The sequence below is a fragment of the Schistocerca americana genome, chromosome X (genome assembly GCF_021461395.2).
Source record: "Schistocerca americana isolate TAMUIC-IGC-003095 chromosome X, iqSchAmer2.1, whole genome shotgun sequence".
Classification (NCBI taxonomy): domain Eukaryota; kingdom Metazoa; phylum Arthropoda; class Insecta; order Orthoptera; family Acrididae; genus Schistocerca; species Schistocerca americana.
The window spans coordinates 590,794,285-590,813,633 of record NC_060130.1 but is presented as its reverse complement, the minus strand read 5'-3'; the positions used below and the strand labels follow the sequence as shown (position 1 = coordinate 590,813,633).

General features: G+C 41.1%; 1 protein-coding gene across 1 annotated transcript in view; it reads left to right on the top strand.

Annotated features, from left to right (window-relative positions):
• LOC124555167 (elongation of very long chain fatty acids protein AAEL008004-like) overlaps positions 1-19,349 on the top strand; it is a 141,848-nt gene that overhangs the window by 54,835 nt on the left and 67,664 nt on the right. Inside the window, exon 2 of the mRNA XM_047128990.1 lies at positions 14,700-14,794. Coding sequence (XP_046984946.1) covers positions 14,725-14,794 — 70 coding nt within the window. The 5' untranslated portion in view covers positions 14,700-14,724. The remainder of the gene's footprint in view (positions 1-14,699; positions 14,795-19,349) is intronic.

Genomic DNA, 19,349 nt, shown 5'->3' with positions numbered 1-19,349 from the left:
TCTTAGGATTAGCAGGAATACCACGACGATATTCAGACTACCCAGACGCATATACATCATGAAATGTAGTATCAAGAATTGGGTCTACAATTTCTATTGTAGGAATTATTATATTCATTGTAATTATATGAGAAAGAACGGTTACAAACCGAGCAATCATATTTAGAGCTAATGTAAGATGATCAACAGAATGGCTACAAAATAACCCACCTGCAGAACACAGTTACTCAGAATTACCATTAATTTCTAGATTCTAATATGGCAGATTAGTGCAATAGATTTAAGCTCTACAAATAAAGGTTTGACCTTTTATTAGAAAATATTATAAATGGCAACATGATCAAATTTATCCCTTCAAGATGGAGCTTCACCATTAATGGAGCAACTATCATTCTTTCATGATCATACTATGGTTGTATTATTATTAATTACAGTAATTGTAGGTTATGCCCTAAGTTATATACTATTTATTGCCTATACAAACCGAAACATACTTCATGGACATTTAATTGAAACAATCTGAACAGCATTACCAGCAATTACCCTAATTTTTATTGCTTTACCATCATTACAACTATTATACTTACTTGATGATTCAGTAGACGCAATAATTACAATCAAAACCATTGGACGACAATGATACTGAAGATATGAATATTCAGACTTTATAGACGTAGAATTCGACACTTACATAACACCAGAACAAGATTTATAAAATGATGGATTCCAAATCCTAGATGTAGATAACCGAACAATTCTCCCAATAAATACAGAAGTACGAGTATTAACAAGAGCATCAGATGTTCTACACTCATGAGCAGTTCCTGCATTAGGAGTTAAAATTGATGCAACACCAGGTCGACTAAATCAAGGAACATTTACAATAAACCGACCTGGGTTATTCTTCGGACAATGCTCATAAATTTGTGGAGCAAACCACAGATTTATACCAATTGTAATTGAAAGAACTTCAGTAAATTTATTTATCAAGTGATTATCTAAGATAACCTAAGGAGTTAGTTAAATAAATAACATTAGAGTGTCAATCTAAAATAACTAAAAACTTTGTACACCTTGAAACATCAGATGACTGAAAGTAAGTAATGGTCTCTTAAACCAAACAATAGTAAATTAACGACTACTTCTGATGGGGAAATTAAATCTAAATCCCTCAAATATCTCCTCTCATATGATTCTCCCTATTCATTATATTTTCAGCTACCCTAATCCTATTTAATCAAATAAACTTTTTCTCATTTAAACCTAATATTATTAAAAGAGCAGAAAAAAGAACAATTGAGATAAAAAACTTAAATTGAAAATGATAACAAACTTATTCTCAACATTTGATCCATCAACTAACATCTTCAATTTATCATTAAATTGAACTAGAACATTTTTAGGACTGTTATTAATCCCATCAATGTTCTGACTTACACCATCACGAATTAATATTATCTGAAATAAACTAAACCTAACCTTACACAACGAATTTAAAAGACTACTAGGACCAAAATCATTTAATTGAACAACATTCATCTTTATCTCAATTTTTATTGTAATACTATTTAATAATTTCATAGGATTATTTCCTTATATCTTTACTAGAACAAGACATTTAGCATTAACATTTGCAATCGCCCTACCTATATGATTAAGTTTCATGTTATTTGGATGAATTAATCATACTAATCATATATTTACACACCTTCTCCCACAAGGAACACCACCTGCATTAATATCATTCATAGTATTAATTCAAACAATTAGAAATGTAATTGGACCTGGTACACTAGCAGTACGACTAGCAGCAAATATAAATGCAGGACATTTACTATTAACCTTACTAGGAAATACAGGACCATCTATAGCAATAAACCTAATCTCACTACTAATTATTGGACAAATACTTCTATTAATTCTAGAATCAGCAGTGGCAATAATTCAAGCTTATGTTTTCTCAATTCTAAGAACTTTATATTCTAGAGAAGTATACTAACCTATGTTAACAACTCACTCACATCACCCATTCCACTTAGTAGATTGTAGACCTTGACCACTAACAGGAGCAATTGGAGCGATAGTCCTAGTATCAGGATTAGCAAAATGATTTCACCTATTCAACATCAACTTATTTATAATTGGATTCAGAATTACCTTACTAACTATAATTCAATGATGACGAGATGTAGCTCGAGAAGGAACATATCAAGGACTACATACAGGGTTTGTATCAATTGGATTATGATGAGGAATAATCCTATTTATTGCATCAGAAGTATTATTCTTTGTTTCATTCTTCTGAGCCTTCTTCAGAAGAAGACTAGTACCAACAATTGAGCTAGGAATATTATGACCTCCAATAGGAATTCAACCTTTTAATCCTATACAAATTCCATTACTTAATACGCATCAGGGCCCCGTTTCATCTCGTGTAAATAGCCTGCACTCGAGAACACCTTCAGCGCTCTCATGATAAGAGAATTTGTTGTTTAACATGGTTTTCGACGCACACGAACTCTTCCATCAGCCTGCGCCAACGTGTACTAGAAATTATTATTTAATGCGGTCTACTTCCCATACTTCGTGTCTCCTGAGCTGTGTACAGATACTCCTGCGCCCATGCCAGTCACTATGATCTAAGACGTGTAGTGGCCACAGAGACTTATTCATGTGGGAGTTGTTATTTCTGAACCCCATAGTGAGCTGTTCGTTCTCCGTTACAGCAGCTTATCAGTTTTCGTTAATGTCCAGCAATTAATAGGTGTGTGATTTTCTACAGTATCTACCAGTTACAGTGAACGGCAACATAGGAGTCAATGTGTTATTGCCAACGACAGCAGACTTATGGAACAGAGAGATATTAAAGATACTTTTTCGACGTAGTGGTATGTGAAATGACCCTTGCCTGCACGACCGCAGTGGTGAAGTGGACCATGCCTCTGGCACCCAACATTTTGTCGCTATCAAATGCGCTGATGTCGGGTGTCGTGTAACTCCTGTGTATGACTGTAACGCAAACGGCAAGAGCGAACTCTGTTGACACCCTGCTCACGTGACGTATCAAACCATTTCAAATGGCTCTGAGCACTATGGGACTTAACATCTGAGGTCATCAGTCCCCTAGAACTTAGAACTACTTAAACCTAACTAACCTAAGGACATCACACACATCCATGCCCGAGGCAGAATTCGAATCTGCGACCGTAGCGGTCACGCGGTTCCAGACTGAAGCGTCTAGAATCGCTCGACCACACTGGACGGCCACGAATCCGATAAAGCATCAAATCTCCGGCATCACTGCGGCCGCAAAAAAATCCTGCAAGAACGGGACCAACGACGACTGAAGAGAATCGCTCAATGTGACAGAAGTGCAACCCTTCCACAAACTGTTTCAGATTTCAATGCTGAGCTTCAACGAAACATCATCGATATGGGCTTTCGGAGCCGAAGGCCCACTCGTGTACCCTTGATGACTATACGGCGCAAAGCTTTACGCCTCGCCTGGGCCCGTCAACACTGACATTGGACTGTTGATGACTGGAAATATGTTATCTTGTCGGACGAGTCTCGTTTCAAATTGTATCGAGCGGATGGACGTGTACCAGTTTGGAGATAACCTCATGAGTCCATGGACCCTGCATGTCAACAGGGGACTGTTGAACCTGGTGGAGGCTCTGTAATGATGTGGGGCGTGAGCAGTTGGAGTGATTGGGATTCCGATTTGTCTAGATACGTCACTGACAGATGACACGTACGTAAGCATCCTGTCTGATCACCTGCATCCATTCACGTCCATTATGCATTCCGGCGGTCTTGGGCAAATCCAGCAGGACAATGTGACATCCCACAAGTCCAGGATGGCTACAGAGTGGCTCCAGGAACACTCTTCCGCTGGCCACCAAACTCCCCAGACATGAACATTATGGAACATATTTGGCATGTCTTGCAACGTGCTGTGCAGAAGAGATCTCCACCCCCTTGTACAGTTACGGATTTATGGACAGCCCTGCAGGATTCATGATGTCAGTTCCGTCCAGCACTACTTCAGACAATAGTTGAGTCCGTGCTAAGTCTGGATGCGGCACTTCTGCGTGCACACGGGGGCCGTACACGATATTAGGCAGGTGCACCAGTTTGGCTCTTCATTGTATTACGGAACATTAAGTATGCTTACATTCTGTACAGGAACTGTTGTTTGTTTCCTCATATAAAAAGTGTTTGACACCGATCATTGTTTTTCCTTACACAGTTATTTCACGGTACTGGCAAATTTTTATAGCAGTATCATTTGTCTTTGGAGGAATCTTTGTCCTCACAACGTCTAAGTTGATTATCGTGATATCTGGTGTGTGAAATAATAGCATTGGAACAGATGTACGAGTACCCCGTTGTCAGATTAATTACTTACTGCAGAATCTCACATCGACAGACAAGTTAGCAGCGAGCAAATAAGTCTCCTCGTCGATTATTCACAACACTGTTGACCTCGTTTTGTAGTGGTTACCTCATCTCTGAATCTCCCGCGCGCTTCCTAATCACGCTGAGTAAGCAGATTCTTACAGCGAGGTAGCTGAGGTAACCGTGCAGCAAAGACGCGTATTTTCGCTGCAGTAGGATGCAGCGTTACTTTCCGGTGAGTCTGCTGACATATTCCCTCATACGATCCGTAGCTATTTGAATTCACAATCTGAGAAACCTGATCATCTCTCTACATAACGTGAAGAAGCAACAACATTCTTCATCCACTTGATATTTTGGGAGTATGCAAGTGAATAGAACGTTTTTTTTTTTAGTGCGTTCGTTTTTTTAAAGTTCGTTCCCCCCTTTTTTAAAAAATAGGCAAATATACGAGAACATTTATTCAGATCGGACTTACTGGATTGCTAATAGTAATTTATCTATAGCATACTGGAAATTTACAATACATCCTCATACTCTGACTGAAGTCTTTGAAATATTGTGATGTGTGTCATCTTAAGCAATAGTACATTAAATGTATTCGCAGCTACGAATATGGACAACCATCAGCTGTATAGTGGAATAACGACAGTGAAGGTTTGTGTCGTACCGGGACACGAATAGGCATTTCCGCGAGCGATTGCCTTAAAATTAGGCTATCCGAGCGCGCGCTTCACTGTCAGACCCACGGTTTCATATGTCATCAACCATGTGTCTACAACCTGCACTCGTAAATCCATTTTTATGTTCCCGTACGGGGGAGACATATTATTTGAAAACCGCTTGCCCGGTGTCGTCAGATAAATGTGATATTGCAGTAGTTGTTCAGAAGTACTATGGAACACTGCATCGTACTTCTGAACAACACAGCCACAGCAATATCGTAACTGTGCAGTAGTTACATAATGCACTGAAAAAAAAAATGGCTCTGAGCACTATGGGACTTAACATCTGAGGTCATCAGTCCCCTAGAACTTAGAACTACTTAAACCTAGCTAACCTAAGGACATCACACACATCCATGCCCGAGGCAGTATTCGAACCTTCGACCGTAGCGGCCGCGCGGCTCCAGACTTAAGCGCCTAGAACCGCTCGGCCATCCCGGCCGGCTGCACTGAAATCAGGCTCAGAAACAAAACCATTTACGACAGGTAAATTTTGTAATGAAATCTCGGACGGGGATGTTAAACAGAATAATAAATTTCAAAAAATGGTTCAAATGGCTCTGAGCACTATGGGACTTAACATCTATGGTCATCAGTCCCCTAGAACTTAGAACTACTTAAACCTAACTAACCTAAGGACATCACACAACACCCAGACATCACGAGACAGAGAAAATCCCTGATCCCGCCGGGAATCGAACCCGGGAACCCGGGCGCTGGAAGCGAGAACGCTACCGCACGACCACGAGCTGCGGGCAATAATAAATTTAGTAAAATATCGAGAAATTTTAAGAACTCTTAGTTTTGCAATACAAAGAGCTGGGTAGAATTTGCTCATAGGTAAACAGTTTTAATTTTGTCGATGAGAAATCGCCTAGTAATTTCGTTTTAGACTGCCTCTGGAGTACGTTTCATATGCATCTATAGCTTATGTTACTAACATTCCACTGTTAAATGTATTGTAGAATTCTTAAAGCTGAAAATGTGTCGTACATTGCCGTCGACATTGTGCTGGGGCTGTTGTCTTAAAGAATCATACAGCAAGAATCACGATATGTATTTCAGCCTTCCTTTGATCTCTCGTCTTAATCATGTCAGAAGTTGTGTGTTCCAACTGCGCTGTGACATGCAAGTTAAATTGAGCATTTTCGCCGGCCGTGGTGGCCGTGCGGTTCTAGGCGCTACAGTCCGGAACCGCGGGACTGCTACGGTCGCAGGTTCGAATCCTGCCTCGGGCATGGATGTGTGTGATGTCCTTAGGTTAGTTAGGTTTAAGTAGTTCTAAGTTCTAGGGGACTGATGACCTAAGATGTTAAGTCCCAAAGTGCTCAGAGCCATTTGAACCATTTGAGCATTTTCATATATCCGTGTGGTTGCATCAGTCATATTCATTGCCTAATAGGTCCCCACAGCCTAGTGTACTCAAATTTTTTGTGTAGAAATAGATGGAAAGCATGGTCTCCATAATAGAACTATGTAGAAGGCATGAAATTCTCACTGACGCTCGTAAAATAACTACCTCCATAGCAGCCTAAAGAATTTACTTTTTAAAAGCGTAAAAAGTTATTAGGTTGATGGAATTATCAATGTGTCCACTTTACCACGTGCTTATCGTCCAGTAATTCAAAAATAGTTACCCATAACCTGGAGGACGATTGTGTTGAAGTAAAATGCGCGGAGTGTACCAGGGACAGATGATAATCATCTGCATAGAATCAGGAAGCATTAATTAATAATGTATTCAGCCGGAAGGACATGCCGAGCGGCAGCGGGAGTAGTTGACCTTTAGCTGAAATGCGTGGGGGAAGGCAGGACAACGTCGCCATCACGGTCTCGACACAAATCAGAGTATCTGCCGCCACTGTCGACCTAACAGTAAGGAAAGCATTTCTGTGCAGTACTGTTTCTAATTGGTGATGGGAAACTCGTCACTCATGCTCACAGTATTTGATGTTGTTAGATGCTATCAGGTTTCAAGGAGAAAATGTAATCTTTACGCAACTACTGATACAAAAAAATTCTGCTTAATTTTTATGTATTCCCTAAATAATATTTTTCTGCGAGAAAGTCACTATAGTTTTATAAGGAAGTTACACGACCAAGTACGATCAGGTAAAAACTATGGTGCTATGTGTGTATGATGCGTCAGAAATTACAGGTACAAAGTGAGATGCACCAACTGACTTTGAGACACACAATTACTGGTTTACGCTGGCATCACGATTCGCTAATCGTAGTAGATAGATGCATTTTTCAACTTTTCCGTTGTTTTCGCCCCTCATGGAAGTTTTTGTGCGACAGTTTCTTTTATTCCATCCTTAGGTAAATTCGTTTGCTTATCACTCACGTTGGTTTTTCTTTCCTTTATGACTTCTCCTCTATTTTCCACATGGGCTGACACAGTCCGGTTGTCAAATTAAGTGGTAATCAAACTTAATTTTCTTTAAACATATTGCAAACAAAAGGTCGATTGGCAAGTATCGAATATGCTTCCTTTATAATAGGAAATTGGAGGCAATATCCAAGCCTTTTTTGACTACCTGCTCACTGAAAATTGGGAAGATATTTGTGTGATTAGGTAGAGAAATTAATTGCGCTGAGTGCATGTGTGGAACGGCGTTTGTGGAGTAACAGCTCTCAGACTTTATGTGCTTTAAAGCGATGTGTGTGAAACAAAGTTCCTCGTTAAACACTCAAAACTGAAACCATGAAATATCATGCACCACAAAAACAGTGGAAAACAGTCACTGTACAAGAAAGAAATCTGAAACCATCATTCGAACATTTAACAAGTAGTTGTTAGTAAATTGTAATATGACTCTGACGTGAGTACCACTTGTTAGTAAGACAAATTTATGCGTTTTTAAAAAGGTGGTGGTAAGTGCTATGGGACCAAATTGCTGAGGTCATCGGTCCCTAGGCTTACACACTACTTAATCTAACTTAAACTAACTTAAGCTAAGGACAACACACACACCCATACCCAAGGGAGGACTCGAACCTCTGACGGGGAGAGCCGCGCGAACCGTGGCAAGGCGCCTAAGACCGCACGGCTACTCTGCAGGGTTTTAAAAAGGTCTTCTGCGTTTTCTGTTAAGTCTTAACTGAATTATCGAGGGGAGAATGCTTTGCATACGTGAAGGAGTGAAGTCTGATTGCCTGCTGTGACAAGTTAGTACCGTAAATTATGTTCTAAATAAAGGAATGAAGCAGGAACGAGCGTTACTTATTGTGCTAAGAATATGTAAGTATACTCTCTCTTACCGATTAGTTTTTTTAGCTCCATTTTTCCCCAAGTCACAGTTTTTTCTACACGCTACAACATATCCATTAATCCCATGAATACCTACCAAAATCCGCCTCGGTAGCTGCGCAGTCAGCGCGGTGGACTGTTAAGCGAAGGGGCCCGGGATCGATTTCCGGCCGGGCCGGAGATATTCTCCGCTAGGGAACTGGCTGTTGTGTTATTCTTACTTTCGTATCGTCTAAATTGGCATTATTATTGGGATTGCTGAATGGGCCCGGATCGAGGGTCAATAACAAAGAAAAGCTTGCGCCGTGGTTGTCATCATTTACGGGTGTACCTTTTCTTCTTGCGTCAATATGCCTCGACTTTCTACATGCATTTCATTCAGTTCAACTACTTTTCCCTCATACACGAGGTGTCTACTTAAAAATATAGCTTACAGCATCCTCCCTATTTTTTCTCTGCCATTTAACCAAAGCCAACGATTGTTTTGCAACCAGGAACCTACATCTTCTCGAAAGACTTTTCAACAGTACATCTAGATTTCATGAAGCATCCCATTTGGTAACAGTACTTTGTTTCGCTTTTTAATCTAAGCATCAGCTCAGATTTAGAGACAAAAGGCTGTTTTCCAACAGTGTATAACCACGATGCCATATAATTATGTATAATATGGGAATGATATACATTGTGGAATGGCAGATTAATAAATTATTCCTTTCACTCGAAATTTTACACAGGAGATGAATGGATCAGAAGTGGAGCAAAGAACATAGGCGGAATGAATTGCTTAGTGAATCTATAGAAATACTACCAAAGTATTTACTGATAATATTAAAGCATCTGATAGTTGAAGATGGGTTCCGTATTTTACATTGTGTAGCGCATACTGCATGTTTACATTGCAATCGATTTCGTTATACGATCTTCAAGCAACATATAAGAAGCATGATATTTTTTGTACACTGTTAAATGAAAAGGGATATTATAAAAGAAATATGTTTCCTACAGGTCGTTTGATTAACTCTCGGAAGACAACAAGAACGAATAGGACAATTTCGTGAATTAGAAATGTATGTGCTTAATTTGTTTACCAAAATCTCATAAGTGGCAGTTCAACTGGTATGATATTAAACATCTACGCAAAGAAGATAAATTCGTTGGATGAGTGGATAAATATCAGCGTGAAGTGTATGTAAGATCAATACATAGCAAAATTTTTTGTCATAATTGCAATATGAGTCTGCAGTACACTTCATGATGGAAATTAAATAGACATAAATTGTAAATTTCGTCACAGGAAGTGCCACTACAAAAAGGCTTCAGTTGTTGCAAATTGACTAAAATAAAATAAGTGTCATAAAGGAGGCCATCGAGATCAAGGTCACAGACAACCTAATAAACCGAGACAGCGGTTACCAGCTCAGCTCGGCGTGGAGTCCGGCTCTGGAGCTTATCAGGGCTCAACGAAATGAACCAACAAACTCCTCAAGAAGTAGTAACACTGCAGGAGTAGCGCCAGGCGGGTGCGGACCGCGAACGCAACTCCCGACGCAGGACGAGCCTCTGACAGTCGCCACGACCGCAGATGATGGACGAGCCGAGCACGGACGACCGTCGGAGCACCAGGGAAGTGCCAACACGGCAGGATCAGCACCAGGCGGGCGCGGACAAAGAATGGAGCGCCTAACAAAGGACAGGCCTCAGAGAGCTGCCACAGACGGAGACCAAGTCGGGCGCAGTCGTCCGAGGGAGCACCGGGGAAGAAACAACACCTTACAAGCAGCGCCAGGCGGGCGCGGACCGCGAACAGAGCCCCCGACGCGAGACGGGCCTCAGACAGCTGCCACAACTGCAGATGGTGGACTAGGCGGGCGCGGACGTCCGTCGGAGCACCAGGGAAGTGCCAACACCTCGGGAGCAGCGCCAAGCGGGCGCGGACCACGAACGGAACGCCACATGAGGGTCCGGCCCCAGACAACTGCCACGACCACAGATGGTGGACGAGCCGGGCGCGGACGTCCGTGGGAGCACCAGGGAGGGGTAAAAACCTCAGGAGCAGCACCTGGCGGGCGCAGACCGTGAACGGAACGCCCGACACAGGACAGGCCTCAGAGAGCTGCCACAGATGGCGCCCAAGTCGGGCGCGGACGTCGGAGGGAACACCGGGAGAGAGACAACACATTACAAGCAGCGCCAGGCGGGCGCGGACGGCAAGGAGAGCACCCAGCGCCCTCTGGGCATAAATACTGGACAATATCCTCCAACACGACAGTCTCAGGTAGCACATGAAGAAGGCAAAGAGTTACGTGGCCGAAATATATTGCCAGAGTGACACAAACATCTGACAGTAGACCCAATTATTCCACATGTTAAAATAATATTAATAAATTACAGCACTGAACAATATTCTTAAAACAGGTTTCTGTTAGTGTTAAGCGACAGCAAAGACAGTTTTAGAATGGGTTTTATATAGATCTCGTTATAAATATACTCTACGAGAAACTGCTTCTTTTAACTACCGAAACTTACGCAATGTTTAAATGCCCCTGTTGTCCAAGAATGAACGAAGATACTAATTTCTGATACTTTTTAAGTGAGGAGGATCTATTGATATCATACTATCACTATATTAACACCAGCCAAAAGTAGTTGCAGCCTTCTGATTAAGTTTTGTACGACGTTACCGTCCAGCGGCGATATGTGGTTGTTAGAAATGTAAAAAAGTGTAGTTACTTCTTTGATAACTTCGTTTGTCTGAATTTTTTATTTACAAACTTTACTCTGATGCATAGCATATTACCAAGTCTTTGTTAGCTTAAAATTGGAACAAATCGGGAAAGAGAACTGTTTTAAGGCATTTTAAAGCCGGCGATTCTACATGTCGCTCTCTCACGGTATATCAGACTTTTTCCACACGTCTTTCGTTAAATTCTATCCTTACTACTTGTCCGTAACTTACTGTCTAAACTTTTTAAGAAATTTTTAGTCGCCTAGCAACTATTCTAGGAACGTAAGCATCGAATATAAGCATACGTTTCTTTACTGAATGCAACAATTGTTCATTACATCAGTGTAGTGCTTTTTCTTTCCTGTGATTTTTACTGGTCATTTGTAGTCTTCCACTTGTCATAGTGCTGCCTTCCTTGTGATTCGGAAAGTTTCATTTGCATACAGACATGTGTGCTAATTATACCACCGTGGCGTTAGTTTAATTCTTTTTCGAAAAAAGGTTTATTTACCCTTTTCTCTCGTCTACTCCTGGCTACTCGTTTACAAATTTTCATACGTCTGATGTAACTTATGGAAACAAAGAAAAACATGAATCTTAATTATCGAATGAGGCTTGGATTAATAAAACAGAGAGACAAGATCCAACGAAGAGTGGTGCACTTCGTCCCAAGATCGATTAGTCGGCTTATAAACGTTACGGAGTTGCACAACAATCTCCAGTGGTAGACACAACAAGAAAGGCGTTATACATCACCGAGAGGTGTATTATTGAAATTTCCGCAGAGTATGTACCGGGAAGGGTAAGGGAACAAATTAATTCCTGCCAGACATGTCTCGTGAAATGATTACAACGACAAACTTCGAAAAATTAGACCTAACATGAAGGACTGCCGACAATCATTCTTCAGTTGCGCCATTCGCGAGTAGGACAGGAATGGAGGAAAAGACAGTGGTACCAGAAGCACCTGTCACCACCCAGGGGCTCACCGAGTGTGCACCGTCTGACCAAAAGTATCCGGACACCTGTATGTAATGGGGAAAGCGAGTGTTAGATACGACAGGAGGCGGTACAACCAGCATAGAAGTAGGTGGAAATATTTTGTTATTAGTACAGAAGCTGTCATATCAGAATGGGTCGGTCAGGAGTGCTCAGTGACTTCGAACGTGGGCTGCACATAGGATGTCACGTGAGTAGCACATCCAGAGGGCAATTTCAGCCCTTCTAGAGCCGCCCAAGTCGACAGTTGGTCACGTGACTGCGAAGTGGAGACACCGACCACAGTCACACCAGTACCAGCTGGACCTCATGTACAGTCGGGGACCGTCGAGAATTGTGGAGGGTGGTTGTAAAAAATCGCATGAAAGCATCGGAAGAAATCACTCCTGAGTTCCACATGTCTACCAGCAGTCTATCTAGCAAAATGGCTTTGTATAGGGAATTAAAAAACATCATGTGTAATGGTCAAGCATTTCTTCATGAGCTGCCATTGCTAAGCGACGCTTGAGATGTTGTAAAGAGCGACGTCACTGAACTGTGTCGAGTGATATGGAGTATTTAATCATGCCCTTCACAGTGGCAATCCGACGGATGGGTTTGGGTTTGGTGAATGCCTGGAGAAGTTACGTGCCATCATGTGTACTGCCAACAGTAATGCACGGAGGAGGTGGTGTTACCGTATGAGGGTATTTTTCGTGATTAGTTTTCGTGATTAGGATGCGCTCCCTTCATTGAGCTTCAGAAGATGCTAAATGACGAAGCGTATGTACACATTTTATAGGACTGCGTACTGTGTAGAGCAGAGGACCAGCGGTGAGACGATGATTGATTGTATCAGCCAGACCATGCACCTTGTCACAAAACTATATTTGTGTGAGGCAATGATTTGTCGTCAATAACATTTCTGAAATGGGCAGTCCTGTCCGATATAACGATCTGAATTCTGTGGAACACCTTTGGGATGAGTTAGAACATCGACGACGCCCTATACCCCAGCGTCTAACATCACTACATTCTCTGGCTTCGGATCTTACGGAAGAATGTGCTGCCATTCTTCCACAGATATTGACACCTCATTGAAAGTGTTCTCAGCAGAGTACAGGATATCGCAAAGGCGAAGGGTGGACCCACGGACCCACCCCACATTAATGTCCACTAATAGGTGTCCGGAAATTTTTGATCAGGTGGTGTAGATGTAGAGGTAGCGTCTCGGTGTATACAGCATAACGCTCTGCGAGCCAGTCAAGTATTTCTCAATGGAAATTTTTGGAAGACTGACTGAAGGTAACATGCACGCTTATAGAAATAGCATGCCTTGAAACATTGCCAAACTCATTTACATGCACGTTGAACACTGGCGCTGCTGCTCATTGCTGCATTCTTTACCTCGATGCATGTGAGCAGACCAGATAACATTTAGAGCGAGAAAATAAATGCTATGCTGGATAACAAGTTTCACATATAGCAATACATGTAAAAGACTGTGGAAGATAGGGGCGCCAAGCGCGTCTCATAGCATCTCTCGAGACCCGAAAACAATTACATTAGCTGCTGACATATATTGTGTAACTCGGGTACGCACATGGAAATTTTTCTGCTTAAATGATATTTAATATGTGCAAACTGAATAAGTATAAACAACGTTGTATGTACTACTTCCCGTTCCCTACTCAGAAATCGCACAGGAATGGTGACTTTAAAGTCAAACTGCTGTGTTGCCGAATTATAGCCAGATTCTGTTCCGCAATGATGGCCTCACGTACAGAGTTCATAAGTTCTATCTGCAGTGAATTAAATTTTTGCCTCATGTTACCAAGTTTAACTGACAACTATACGTTGTCACAGTGAGACCAACATTGCCTTCTACAAATCTGTTGCATTTTGTGAGTTACTGTAATAGCACTATGTCTTGATATGCTTTGAGACGCTTTTCGTAATTTATGCAGATGGCTGAACGCAGCTACCGAAGTTGATACTCAGTTCGGTTTTAGCGTACGTATACCACGTTACAAAAAAATTTGAATCTTGGGTACATTTTGAACTTACAACGTTGTTACAACGTCGACAGAACAGTAAATCTCCATCCTCCTCATCTCATTTCCATTTTCCCCATCCACTGGGCACACTTTCTTTGTGAAACGTGAATCTGTCTTAAGTGTGACTGCACTGGGAGTATAATACGCAAGTCCAAATACTCGTACTTCGTGTGACTCAAAACATTATTTATTGTGTTTTCCGTATATTCAATAGTCAGGCCCACAGCTTCGAATTCCTAATTACATTAATTCATGTGTATCTATTTTTGTAATAGCCTACAGAGTTGATGGTGTGTGAGTTGTAGCTTAGTGCCCTTTTTGTAGAGGTGGTGGTGATGGCGGAGTGATGAAAGAGGAGAGAAATAGTGAAATCCAGTTTAACGACCTAATCCGACGGACGGACCAGTGTCAACTCATTATGTCTAACACAATATCATTTACTTCTGTCAATTGTCAATCCATAGAATGTCGCTTATAAGCCCGCACTTTTACAAACTTTATTGCTTTCATGCTAAATAATGGAATATTATGCTGTAATTACAATTTTCTTTAATTTACAGGACGAATATTTGAAGTTCAGACAAAATGGCTGCCAACGTAACTGGTTTGACGGGATTTGTTGAAGGTTACCGAAACTTCATGGAAACTAAAAGCGGTAAGTACAGTTTTGGGTGTATCTGTATGAGATGTGAGGTGTGTAACTGTAAGTGAACATCCGTAAGATGGAAACAAGGAGTGAAATTTCAACTTTTTACTCAATTTAGTTAACCACCTAAGTATTGAAACAACTATGGAATGACAGAACACTCTTATGCAGATTTAATATCTTTGGGTTTCAATCAATGTTTAACTGTGGTAAACCACTTTAACATGATTAGAAAAGACTTGGAAAAAGTACTGCCACGACAGTTTATGATTTGAAATGAATTTTCTTTCAAAAGTAGAAAAGGAGTGTGTTGAACATGAATAGTACACGATGATGCCACAGTGCACGTGCATCTGCTTTGCCATGTAAACTTCGAGTACTGGCGAGTCACAGCCTTCGTATTAAACAAGTTCCACGCAGTTAGTTGCAAAAGCTCTCACAAGAGACTTAATTTAGGTTCATTTGGGTCTTTTAGAAACCTTTAAAATGCTGTAAAGCTCTAGTGTTTAACATAAAAAGAACGAAATTATTGCCTCAGTCACCAGTCTCCAGTAGTTGTCTTTTCTTAATGCGCTTTTGCTATTGCCCTGAAAAGGAGATGCCGAGGTAAATGTGCACATTCTGTGCGGCGAACACCCAACTTTATATTTTTCCAGATTCACTGCTCATGTTCATCGGGCTAGGAAAGCTCTTGCAAGTAATCGAATAACAACAATAAGAGTAAAAATAACAAATCGAAGAAGGTTGACGATTAAAAATAAAAATAGGCTGATCGTTCATGTAGTGCAAAGCAAAGGCACTGTTAGAATTTGGTTACTGAATTCCGTTTTGGCTATTTGCAGCGAAAAAGAAAAAATGTGAAGTGATACACATCGCTAGTCCAACAAGATTTGAACCGGCAACTATGCTTCCCTTACATTCCGAAATGAGCATGGCACCATGGAGCAAACAAGACACTGTTTTTGTGTAGCTCACTCCCATTATTCCGCTGGTAGTTAATGCAGAGAGTTCACAACATGAAATACAAAATCAATTGAAATTTGAGCTTGGAATGACCTATCGAGTGTCGAAAAATTAAATTACTAGGTATTCACGTGCAGGTCTTGAACGGGTGTGAGTATAAAATCTGTTATAAAACTATAAAAATTCCTGCAATTGACATACTTAAAGCGGTATAAATTGTTTTGAATGATACCTAGATATTCCTGCCAGTGTGGAATGGGATAAGTGAACGTATACCCGTATAATCCCAGTGTGGCATTTAAACTTCCTGTACACATTGTGGCCTACGTCACTTGATTGCGTCCGCAGTTAAAATTCGAGGCGTTTAATGAGGGTACCTTTGGTTATCAGCTCATAATGTTTAAGTATTGCACATTAACGGTGTGTAAAGCGTTCCTACCGTAAAAGGTTGACTGCGATGAGGTGGCGATCGGCGTCTCTTCTAGTATGAACTTGTATACCTTACACTGACGCCTGCAGAATGTACGGACAGAAACGATATTACCGAAGCCGGAATACTTTACATATTGCGAGTATTTGTTTATTACACTAACATATTTTGCAGAGCAAACTATTACGTCCCTAGCTTAGAATATTCAGCACTCTGATATTACTGCAGACTGTACTTTTCAATTTACATAAGTAAATTCCCAGCGTAACGTGATTCTCTGTAGGTTACTTGCTAACTATCCGGAATTCTTACCTGGTGGTTCTCAGGAAGCAAATCTCCAGGGTCCAAAGAGATTCAACGTGGCTACAGTTTGTGTGGTATAACTTTACGCACTCCCAGTGTAGCTTCTTTCCTCGAGTGCATACCGAGACTGCCATGACACGAAGAGTGAGGAGTTGCCGACGGTGCTGTGCTGGATTTTGCTGCCACATGAGGCGAGGTCTCAGTAAAGCACTGCCGCCGGCTACACCGGCGTAAATCACGGTTGTCCTTCCAGGAACTCAGGTAGAAGATTGTGCGTTACGCCGTACCGTTTATTACTTGCAAGTAGGCCAACAGAAAATTGTCTGCACCTATAGCGTCCTGGCAGGTAACGATGACGGCGCCGTCGTAATAAAGGTTGGATCTGCTGTGTCATAGTCACACTACTGTTCCATTGTTTCTTTTTCCTGCGGGGAAAGAACGACCGCAGCTTATTTTCATAACAGAAAACGAATGGGAATCGCTTTCTCCTCGACTGGTAACAGCCGTGTTGCAGCAGCTAGAGGCATTTTGTAGACGCGAACTTTGATCTCTGTAATATTGCTTTGTTGCTAACACTTCATTAGCCTAAAGCGAAAATCATTTATGGCTCCTCTAACACGCAGTTGCCAATTAATTCTATACGCCCACAGTAGTGCAAATAATTCTACTTAGATTTCTAAAAAAGAGTAGCTTACTTCGCGAGTCCCAAATAAAGCGCGCGCGCACACACACACACACACACACACACACACACACACACACACACACACACACGCGCGCGCGCGCGCGCCCGCGCGCCCGCGATCGAGAGTGTGTGTGAGAGAGAAAGAGGATGAAGATAGGGGTGATGTTATCTTTTTAATCTAAGATTCTGGGAACACGAAGTGCATCTCTGAGAATCGCATGCTCTGCTCGCAGTCTTACACATTGAATCCTATCTTGCAATAACCCGTATTCAATCAGAGCAATGAACAACTTTGGGCTGGTACAGGTTTCTGCCAGTTTTTCTTGTGTTTTCTGCTCCCACTTTGAAAGAATTCTGGGCATATTCCTCTTCCCGCCATTGTAGAAAAACGCAACACAAGCAGTTCAAATACAAATGGAAATAAACCTTACAGATGTCGCAGACGTACCCGTCAGTACAGATGGTTTCGAGACTGGGTTAATAATATTTAAATGAAAACGAATTTTTAGTATAACGCGTATCTAAATAGGACTAAAAGTATAAAGTAATATCCCCTAGACCAATAAAGATTGCTGATCCCTTATAGACAGTATTGAAACTTTTTGATTGTGTTGTATGAATAACTATGAAAATGCTTGTAGGATTTAAAACGAAAAACGTAGGGCCTGTGGAACAGATAATATTCAGGAGGTGAACTGTTCATGTATAAGTAAGTAATGTAACAGTAACGAGGTGAACTAATCATGCCTAAATTACGTACTGCATGCACCTAACGTTATTGTTATCTATTTCATGAGCCCCACTGTTTTCGTTTCAATCTTATAAATATTTTCATGGCTATTAAAACTACACAGTCACAGATCTTCTCCACTACCTGTCTGGGGTTAGGAATCTGTATGGGGCTAAGATAAATTATTTTATACTTTACAGATTTAAAAACATAGTATATTAAAAACTCATTTTTATTTAAATAATTATTTTCCACTTTTTCAAATTTTCGATCGGTTCCAAACATTTTCCTGACATAAAAACAGTTATATGTGGTAAACTTCACGTTTATTTTAGTTTCTCTTTATCTGATCGGCGAATATACTATTTCATTCTATTTATACCTAGTGATAAGATAGTGAAGGTAGAAATTAGTGATAGTAGAGCTCACATGGAGCTTTTCCAACAATCGTTCTTCCCGCGAAACATTTGCGATTGGAAAAGGAAGAGGAGTAAATGGCACTGGTACACATAGTACCGTTCGCCACACACCAGACAAGAAAACTGGTCAATATTGCATTTTCATGCTGTTCCGAGCTATGGTTACAATTTATAAGCTCTAGATTACCGGGAAGTTAGTTTAAAATCAACGGAAAAACTTGCACCGAACAAGCATACAGCCAGACAAAAAGCGAACTAATAAAAACAAGGTAAAAAGTAGAGATAATATATAAGATGGTAGTTATACCTCTTCAGGTGTTCTACATAGCCCCCCTCCCCCTTCCACTTGAAAGCAACACACAAAACGTTTATAGAACCGTGTGAAACTTACAGAAAATTTCTTGTTTGTGATATATAAAAAAATGGTTAACATGGCTCTGAGCACTATGGGACATAACATCTGAGGTCATCAGTCCCCCTAGAACTTGGAACAACTTAAACCTAACTAACCTAATGACATCACACACATCCACGCCCGAGGCAGGATTCGAACCTGCGACCGTAGCGGTCGCGCGGTTCCAGACTAAAGCGCCTAGAACCGCTCGGCCACAGCGGCCGGTTTTGTGATAATATTTAACGTCACATTTGCTTGAATAATGTCGGTTATGTCATCAAATCTTTAACCTTCTGTATGAATGTCTGCATTTTGTAGTCTTGTGATTGGTTCGTATTGGTAACATCAAGTCTCGTCACTACGATGACTTTTTCCAGAAAAGAAAATCTACGCATGTGCCACTTCAATCCGTTTGTGACAGGTGGCCAAACGTCGTTTTAGTTTGGAAGTCAAGGTGAGCGGGACAAACTTTGCACACACTTTTCTCTTCCTTAAAATAATCTGGAAAATGATTCGAACATGTGATTCAGAGATTTTGTTCCATTGCGCTTTGTGGCACAACAACGCTGACACACTACGACATAGCGCCCAGTACTTAACACTGTCTGCTCAGAACTTTCTTGTCGGATGCACTTCTGTC